Source organism: Pygoscelis adeliae, unplaced genomic scaffold (assembly GCF_000699105.1).
Source record: "Pygoscelis adeliae isolate BGI_AS28 unplaced genomic scaffold, ASM69910v1 Scaffold71, whole genome shotgun sequence".
Taxonomy (NCBI): Eukaryota; Metazoa; Chordata; class Aves; order Sphenisciformes; family Spheniscidae; genus Pygoscelis; species Pygoscelis adeliae.
The window spans coordinates 13,523,465-13,533,764 of NW_008824356.1; the positions used below are offsets into that span (position 1 = coordinate 13,523,465).

Sequence of the window (10,300 nt, forward strand, 5' to 3'; positions counted from 1 at the left end):
TCTACCCAATTTTACAGCATTTGTTCACAAACAAGTTCTAAAATTACCTATTACTTTTGCAACATGAAAATCCTATCTTTTTGCCATGGACTGTAGACGCTCTCAAAGACTTTCATTCTCCCTATCTTCTCTCATCTTGGATCTCATCTGCCACTGCTTCTTTTGCTGAACAATTCCTATGTCTACACTTCAGGCCACCAGTTACAAGACTGACTAAAAAATCAGGGCACTCCCAGGACCTGCCAACCATATTGTGCTTATTGGCAGCTGAAATTCAGTAACAGTTCAGGCTACCCAAAAAAATCTACAGATCTTTGTGACAGGCACCATTAACACCTTCTGCCAAAGTTCACTTCACGCATGCAATATCAGACATGAAATATCTGTCATGTTGACCTCCAGCACTATACAAAGGCATAAGGGCCCTTGTGCAGGCACTACAATGCAGCACACAGGTAGGTTTCCCACCCCATGGTGTAGTGGCACACCTTCCCCAGGCTCAGCCCCAAGAAAACCCCTGTAAATAAACGTCACGGACAGTAAGTCACAATTTAGTCTTGAGACAAAACTTAATAATTTGAGTAATGAGCGAACATTAAAACAAAAATTTTGTTATAAAGTATTAATAAACTATTTTTTTTTAATCTAACGATCGACTTGCCCCTCCTCACCTTCCCCCATCAAATCCTCACTCAGCTCCAGATGTAACCTGTTCTCAAGGTTCCTACACCAGATGTAGAACAGAAACTAAACTGACATTCCCTTATCATAATAATTGTTTGGATAGATGATTTTATGCAGATTTTTTTGTTTTAAAAAAAGGTCTTTCATCATGTAAACATCCTAATTCTCATAAATGCATTTCTGTGTGGATATTATACTGACACTTCTGTGCACTTGAACTGCTACCATATGGTTTATTTCTAGGAACAAAAAACTTGAAGCACCCAAACAATTAAAGGGATATATATATTGGGTGTCTAGTTTTACAAGCCAGCAATTTAGCTCCTGAATGGATAAAGGAACCAAGAATTTAGTTCTTCCAGACAAGGAAATTGTTTTTTTTGCCATGTAAAATAGGTACTTTAACTATTATATTACTGTTACACTACAAGGAACAAGAATAAAAATAAGATTAAACTTAACTTAGGTTTATTAAAAAAATAAATAAATACCACTTTCAGAGATAAATTGGTATTTCACAGTAGACATTTATACTTTGTAACATCCAACTACTTTAGGAAAATTGAAAGAGATTTTTTTAGCGTATATATCTCTCTCTGTAGATCTATATAATGCCTAGGTTTTTGGGGTTGTGGGTTTGTGGGGGTTTTTTTTGAGTTTACACTTAAAAGTTTCAATCAAAACAAGCTTCTGCAAATCAGTAGGCCTGTATTAAGGTGAAGTCTTAAGTGCACATAAAAAAATTAAGTACAAACTGGATCAGTCAGACTGAAGATTTGACTCTTACATTAGTTAAACAGAAGTGCATTAATTTCAACATGCATAATATAAGCAAAATTGTTCTCTGCCTTAGAAAAAAAAAAATCAAAGTTAACACTCATGCACAGCTTACAGAGATTTCAAATCAGGCCATATACTTAACTGATTTTATTTCAGTCCTCTCTGAGCAACCAGGTTCTACATACCAGAGAGGCACTACAAGGTTGGTATTACTTGCATTCTTCACTCAGTGAGACCCAAGTTGATCAACAGGGATGCTGAAAATCAGGACTGGGTTCACTGATATACCATATGGAGTTGTCTGCACAGCATCTGTTTGGCTCCAACAGGTGCTGTTAAAGGCTTTCCATATCAAAGGGAATTTGGTCCCTCTGATCTTCTGCGTTGAGATTTTAGGAAGCGGGGTATAGAAGCAGTGGGAAGGAGGGGTGGGGGAAGAAGAGGGGAAAAAAAAAAAAAGAGAAGAGAAAGTAGGAAATTGGGGGTGGGGGAAGAAATCAAATTCACAGTTCACAAGTGAGGAAGCACAGAATCATTGAAATCCCCTTGAAAATTCTACCTTTAGTTACTTATGTTCTGTGTACTGATTCAAATTTTCCTTCAAATGTTACCTTGCATTTGACTGTTGGATGGAGTACTGCTAGTTTTACCAGTTCCCGCTGCTCCTAAAGGTTTCATATCATTAACAGAGAGCTTGGGTGGAGGAAGGCTTGGGCAAGATTCTGTTTCGAGGAATTTCACAAACAATTCTGAAAAAGACTACAAGAGGCTACTAGTTATTATATTTTACTGATGCTCTTTTGAAAAGTATGTAAGTTAAAAATACATACACACATAAACCAAAAACCTGTCAACAGCCTCCAAAGAATTTTGTCCTGGTACTTAGTACTAAGTACTTAGTATTTGGTACTAAGTAGTCCTTAGTGAGTGACAATGGAATTTATTTTCAAAATACACAGTTTGTTGTTGTCTCAGTAAGTGGTGTTTATGTGAAATTAGTAAACTCTAAAGATAATTCCACCATGGTTCCATTATTGATTTAAGCCAATCGTTTCAAGAATCCCATGCTGCTACTGACATCGCAGCATTTCCTGTGTCCATGCTCAAGCAAATCACTCCTCCAGAAACACGTAAAGCTTAAACATTTCTCTTAAAATCCATTGCTTTCTTCATTTGACAAAAAGTCTTGAATAAAGGAAGCATGGAATGATTAAGGTGTCAGTAGCATCACAAGATAAAATTTTGCTTAGCAAAGCCTGTATTATACATACAAAAGCATTAATTTTCATCTTTTACATCCGTAGCTAATCAGACCACAATCCTCTGGTGGCCTAAGTGTCTGCATTATTTTAGTGGGCAAAAATCAATTCCTACACTTCACGATAATTTACAGGAATCGCTTCTCAACATGCTTTTCTAGATCAATGAGCAAAAAACCAAAGTTAATCCAAAAAGCCCAATCTCTCAGTGCTCCATTCTTGAGTGCATGATTTACTGGTCTGCAAAATGGAAAGTTCCACAGATTAACTGCTCCCATGGACCATGCTATGAGAACTGTTGCTTTACAGTATTTGAAAGCTTAAAATATCAACTTTACATGCTGTACATAAAAGGCACTAGCTACAGCAGCTGAGAAAGCTTTTCAAATTAAATTTAAAGGACATATGGGAACACAGTCATCAAAATATGATGTCATGGTCTTCTATACTGTTGAATACTGCAGAATTCCAGACTCCCACATGTATTTAACCTCCAGCACTGTCAATTTGCAAGATAAAGTCCATACTGTAAGTCAGTGATCCCAGGAACCAGTGGAACAGTAATTGGATTTCTGTATCAACCCAACACTTAGTATTGTATAATTTTCATCAATGCCTACATATTTATTTAGTGCAGAAAAAACCTTATGCCAAAGCAGTTGCACAAAACAAACAAATAACACAAGATACAGTAGCATCAGTAAATGAAGCTCAATATACTGATGAACCAAACATCAGCATTAATATGCAACTGCCCTATTTTTTCCACTCATAGAGAATGCATGATTAATTCTTACACTATTAAAAATGTTCTGATGAGTTGGCCTCAAAGGTGTGCTAGGGACACTCTTTGACCCAGCTCCTCCACCAAGCCAGCCAGTCACCCATCTTGTAACTCCTCTTTGGTCTTCAGATAATAACTAGAAAGTATTAAAAAAAAAGTTAGGAAACCAAAAATAAAGCAACAGATAAAAGAAAGTGCAACATTGTGCTCATTATATTTATTCACCATAACTATATGGGAATCCTGCAGATAAATAAAAACTTTAATTACTGTCAAAACCTTATTCTCTGCCTCCCAAAGACTGGCAGTCTAAAAACATGTCTCTCTACTTAAAAACATAAGCCCCACATTCTTCACAATACCTAGTGGTACTGTCCTGGTTTCAGCTGGGATAGAGTTAATTTCCTTCCTAGTAGCTGGTACAGTGCTGTGTTTTGGATTTAGGGCAAGAACAATGTTGATAACACACTGATGTTTTAGTGTTGCTGGGTAGTGCTTACACTAGCCAAGGACTTTCCAGCTTCCCATGCTCTACCGACTGAGAAGGCTGGAGGGACACAGGGAGCCGGGAGGGGGCACAGCCAGGACAGCTGACCCAAACTGGCCAAAGGGACATTCCATACCATGTGACGTCATGCTCAGTATATAAAGCTGAGGGAAGAAGAAGGAAGGGGGGGGCATTTGGAGTGGTGGCGTTTGTCTTCCCAAGTAACCGTTACGCGTGAGGGAGCCCTGCTTTCCTGGGGATGGCTGAACACCTGCCTGCCCATGGGAAGCAGTGAATGAATTCCTTGTTTTGCTTTGCTTGCGTGCGCAGCTTTTGCTTTACCTATTAAACTGTCTTTATCTCAACCCACGAGTTTTCTCACTTTTACACTTCTGATTCTCTCCCCCATCCCACTTGGGGGGAGTGAGCGAGCGGCTGTGTGGTGCTTAGTTGCCAGTTGAGGTTAAACCATGATAGTCCTATATAAAACTGGCTTACTTTTCTGTAACTGACATATTACAACTATTTCACAAAACAGCAGAAAGTTAAATCCCTTCCTTTCTGCATTAGCATTCCTCAGCAAAATGAGATCCATTCTATTAAAATAATGTTATCAAAATATTCCATTAAGATCAGCATGTCCCACATAAAAAATTAATTCAGATGAGAGAACAAAAAAAAACCACACTTTCCCCACAAGAAGTGCAGGGACAGTCACATTTAGTTTAGCAGCAAGGCATTCTATTTTCAAGTAAGGATACCACAAATAAAAAAGGAAGTCTAGTTTTCTGCAAAGTATTACCTGATCAAGTTCTTCCTTTTTTATTCCCAAGATACTTCCCATTAACCTTAACACTTCAGGACGTTTATTTTTTGGAGTATGAAAATGTCCAACAAAGAGATTTCTCATCAGGAGCCTGCAGAACAAAGGAAGCTTTTTATACAATCTGCTCTTTTTATATAAGAGTTGATACTGAAATATTGATGCATTTATTCCTCATACTCTTGCCTAATTTACAATAATCCAAATAAACATATCTAATACAAGGAGCTAAAAGGGTACCTCACCGATTTCCTTCCCCTACGAGTTATAATATTTCTTATACAGTAAGTGTCAATTTGGACGGTATTAGAAATATTGTATGCAGTAAGGTGAAACTGAATTGTACATGAGCAAGTTTTGATGTAAGTACTACAATCAGGGAAAACGTTTATTCTAAGATCTTGACTCAGGAGAGCATTTAAAAAATACTTATATGCAGTCCGAAATCAAGACGTAAGGAAGGGGACAGGGGAACCCATTTGCCTATCCCCGTTTCGGTTCTAAAAGAGAAAGTTCTCTAAGGAGAAGAAGAAAAAAAAAAAAAAAAAAAAGACCAAGGAAGACAGATTTACACAACATCCAGGTGATGCTAGCTACATGAAAGGGCTTGCTGTTCACACCTTAGACATTACAACAGACGTTCATTAAGAACTTTAATCTCCATTTGCAGAGCTCATGCTATTGAAGTGCACTTCTAGTTCAGAAACGCATCAGTAATCCAAATTTACATACACATTGGTTTTACTAATCAAAATTACTCTTTACAACCACCAAGCAATTTAAAAGTGTCAAAATAATCAAAGTATAATTACAAGATCACATACAGAAGCCCAGTTCTGCACTACTCTTGCAACTGTTAGTGACATACCTGTATATTGTGAGGAATAAAAACCAAAAATGTATGGTTTCACTGAAGACTTTCATTAAAGACTTACTTGTCCACTTTTCCTTCTGTGCTGTTCATAAGATTCATTAGTTTATTTTGTACATCTTCTAACATTTCTCTTCTGATCTCACCTATAAAACGTTATGTCACAGCAAATAAACAAAAATTGAAACTTTGAAACTTTGTTGCAAAACTTATTAATAATACACGTTTTAAAATAAAAATATGCTAATATTGTTATGATGCTTTTTTTAAAAAAACAAAATCAGCTTGATCTTTTATTTAAAAAGTCAACTAATAAGTGATTATTATTTGAAATCATAAGCTAAAGTTTCTGGAACGATACTCAATGCTAAAGTACAGGAACACACAGAAAACAAATCAATTGCAGAAGGTCTGATGAACTGCTCTGTTCCACCCAGATAATACAGAACTGGAAAGAAACTCTCGATCAAGGTCTATAGTCCTCTGGTGGCAATCTTTTTTCATAATCTGACCAAACTGCATGTTGGCATCACATCTTTTGATCTCAGTACTTAACCTCAAATATTTCCTAAAACCAGCTATTCTGCATACTCTACTATAAGGTTGCTAAAGCCTTGAAGTACTAAGGAGTTCTCCAGTCTCCCAGGAGAATTACTGGCTAGCAGAGCAACATCAGTAACCTGTTGTGGGTCTCTTCTAGTAGGACCTCTCCCGCTCTGTTAACCGATGCAAGCTCTTGGAACAGCACGCTGGGACACACGCTAATGCATCCTAGAACCGGTGCTGTGCTTCACAATTCAGGATATTGGCAAGAAAGGCTCTGCAGAGACTTATGCAAGATTCCCCACACTTTTGGGAATACAAATATTCAGTTAAAAATGGCAGAGATGAAATGCCACAGCTACCATGAACCAAAGACAAAACTGAGAGGAAATTGGCAAACACTTTCAGTCAGGCATCATGGCCTGCAAATTAAGTGAATAGGCCAGTATTGTAAGTTAATTAATATGAGGTTGTCTAGGAGTCATTACACTGATCTTCTGCCTTTTTTTGCACACTAACTCCAAGTTCTGATACCATTCCGTAGTGGCCGCAGTGAAATCTGTTCATCTAGGATGACGACACCACCACCGATAATTACATTCTTGGCCTACACAAAGGACCCTATTTTTCCTCTCCACAAACCCAAAACAGGAACTACTAGAAGAGTAAGAAAGGAGTTTAGATTCTGCATTCACTAGTGCTATAACTTTTCAGCTTTCTGAAATTCCTGACCTTAATCAATGATTTGTCTACTATCTACACACTTGAGCTTCATGACATCAGTGTTTAATGAGGGAGATACAAATGTAGTAGCCCATTTCATTAAAAGGAGCCATGGCATGATATTGTTATATTCACTCTTGCCCAATAATTTCACAGCATCAACTTCTCTACAGTTTAAAATTCCACTAACGCAAATTACTTGTTAGCTCAAATACAGAATACACCCAATTACCCCAATCATTCTGTGTCAGTAACTCAGGCTTCCTCTGACCTCCCACAAAACTCATAAAAATAAAGCTCATAATAAAGAAAAAAAAAATCTCCTAGAAGTTTTACTTGCCACAAATATTTTACAACATTCTGATTGTAAGGAAACAAGGCACAAAGTTTTCTCCTTACGAAAACTCAGACGTACTAGAAACCGGATAAAAGTATCTGATGTTCAGGTCTACACAAGTTTGTACAAAAACCAGAGTAAAAAGTGCTCGAAAAACCTTATCTCACTTAAATCCCCAAACACAGGATTTAAGAACACTGCTAGTAAAATGTTCTCAAACAAGAAAACAAATAGTTACAAGGTACAAGGAATTCTTAGAAGATAAACTACAAATGGCTTCACCTCAAGACAGCAAAAATACAATTTTTCACCAAACTGGGGTTCTGCAAGATACTACCTTTGAAGTTACTTTTTTTCCTAATAAAAGTACAAGTAAGTCTTAATCACACACAAGAGCTTGACAAATATATTATAACATGGACTGTCCATGTGAAGACCAACTCTACCCTACAGTTATATAAGCAGAAATGAAAAGCTTTTTCTCCTTTCGTCTATAAAGTTTGAATGCTTATCTTCAAATCCTATGGAAAAACTGCTGATCTGCTTAATTTCCCTATCATTCTAACACTTCTTGGGCTCACGCTAATTAAAAGTGCTTCACTGAAAAAACAAAACAAAACCCACAAAAGATACACTTTTCTTGTATCTATCTTGTAGTTAACTTCTAAAAAGCCTCAACATCTTTGTAAGAAAAGTGACTTTTATAAATTCGTATACCCTTAAAGTCATCTGGTATGCATGAAAAACATTTCAGTCTAGTTTCCATATGACTTTCAATCTTTAATAAATGTATGCCATAACTACGTTGACACAACATGGTTCTCAGTTAACACCACTAACTCCATGAGAACCCGCACAGAGTTTTCATATATATACATCAAAGAGCTAGGCTGTGAAATGGATACAGCCTAATATGTCCTGTTCAAATACTCCACATATTTATATAAACATTTTGCTTCACAAATACAAATTTTAGAGAGTACAGAGTAGAACAAACTAACTAGTTTCATGCTGGGAAAGTTCTTACTCAAGGAACATAAGGATTAAGCTCCTTATTCAAAACAAGCTAAAAACCAAACAGACTTATATATATTATACAACAATATATCTTGTAACAACTACATCCATATGCACTGAAATCCGTTCCAATAATGCGACTGCTCTTCAGCACCCCTCTCTCAAAACACCAGGGTGAGGCACAGGAGAATTAATGCATGGTTTCAAGGTTACTTAAAATCATGCTACTTTGTAAACACGGTTAAATAGGACCCCAATACTTGAAGGAAAGCAATATAATTATGGAACGATAACAGCTGTAGGAGCATACATGGAAGCTGAGTTGTTATTTGGGTCTCCACAGAGTAAAAGGGAATTTAAAAAGTTAAACTACTAATGCCACAGAAAGATAAATAAACAGCATCTGAAAACAAGTTTCAAGTAAATCTCATGCTGTTGCTATTGCTCTACAAAGCAAGACAATCCTGAGTTTCCTTTTCAATTTTTATTCACATGATGAATTTTAAAACAAATGTATTAATAATTTAAATGAAATGTTACTGGTTTTTTTCTATTTTTTCCTGGCAAAAAGATTTTATATCAAAGAGGACCAACTTTTAAGGACAGCTACACAGCTATATTCCATCCACAGTGACTATGCAACTCTATCATTAAACATATTTTTTAAATGGAATATTTCCTTCTAAAATAGAATCTTACAGTTGAAAAGGACTTAAACATGTACTTCGTGTATGAAAAGACTGAATAACAAAAAAGACCTGAGCCAAAATTCAGCATGGACTGCTGTAAACCAGACATTTACAACAGTCTCCAATGATTTGTTAACCATTTATGGCAATCCAGAAAACTGCATCTGGTACATCTTATACTTTTCCATTAAAATCACTTGTCCTGCCAAAAAAATCCATAAAGAAATCCTTCAAAAGATTTGGCCAACAAAACTGTGTCTGGGAATGTATTTGGCCAATTTTCAATAAGACATTATATGTTTTCTTGTGTAAATAGAGAAAACTGAGTGGTCTCTCTTTTCTCAATAAAAATTATGATTTATTCTACAACAACATTAAAGTGCTGTTTCCTTTATGCAACAATCCCTTTTCAATTTTTTTAACAAGTAAATCGCTTGCCAATATAACATAGCTTGATAAAATACTGAGATTCAGTTTTCTCTCAAAGTTCAAACCCCTCCTACTTTCATATGCAAAGGTTTGCAATCAAAATTAACCAGTAATGAAGAGCTCCCCATTTGAGAGTGCCATATTTGCCTATGCCGAAGCTAATTGCAATCCGCGGTGTTTGAAAACTTTTGCTGTGAATGTCTGTAGTGAGACAGAGATATACAGATCAGTCAATTCAAAAACAAATCAGTATTTAGTTACACATTCATGTAGCAGCTTGAAATCTAATTTAGCTTGTAAAATTCATATGTGAACTCAGGAAGCACTCCTGTGATGCCCACTTGGATGCCAAATTGCACTTAGACACAACTAAATTTAAGTAAGTACACATTCAATTATGTAGTGGAAAAGTTGTAACTTTTTTTGTAGAGTTCTTGCTGAAATTGTGAAGACTTTCAAATTACTTTTCACACCAACTATATGATCATAAACAAGTATGCTTTAAGAAAATATTATTTATTTCAAGAGTAAGACAAATTATAATTTAAAAATGAATAGCAATAATTAGTTGTATATGTTCAGAGCAAGAGTTACTGCTGCATCCAGCAGAGATGATGTTCTAGGTCTTCCCCTAGCAAGCCTTAAAGGCATTCACCCCAAAATTTCCCTTAGACATGGGGGAAAAAGCCAGAAAGTAAGAGCTGTTAAGTAACCACAGAGTGAGCAAACCTCTGCTCTGCAAGCTCCCTTTTTAGAGCTGCTAAATCACAAATTTTCCTCTGATTTTAGATTTATCCCATGTGCTCAGTGAAAGCCTGACCATAACAGAGGATGCTGCAGTAATACAAAAATATGGTGACTCACAGAAATAAAG

The 10,300-nt window shown here is 36.3% G+C and overlaps 1 protein-coding gene across 1 annotated transcript in view; it reads right to left on the reverse strand.

Annotated features, from left to right (window-relative positions):
- Positions 1–10,300, reverse strand: part of TRIP11 (thyroid hormone receptor interactor 11) — a 38,291-nt gene that overhangs the window by 678 nt on the left and 27,313 nt on the right. Inside the window, exons 16-19 of the mRNA XM_009319528.1 lie at positions 5,753–5,834; positions 4,797–4,911; positions 3,521–3,643; positions 2,076–2,223 (exon numbers count right to left, since the gene is read on the reverse strand). Coding sequence (XP_009317803.1) covers positions 2,076–2,223; positions 3,521–3,643; positions 4,797–4,911; positions 5,753–5,834 — 468 coding nt within the window. The remainder of the gene's footprint in view (positions 1–2,075; positions 2,224–3,520; positions 3,644–4,796; positions 4,912–5,752; positions 5,835–10,300) is intronic.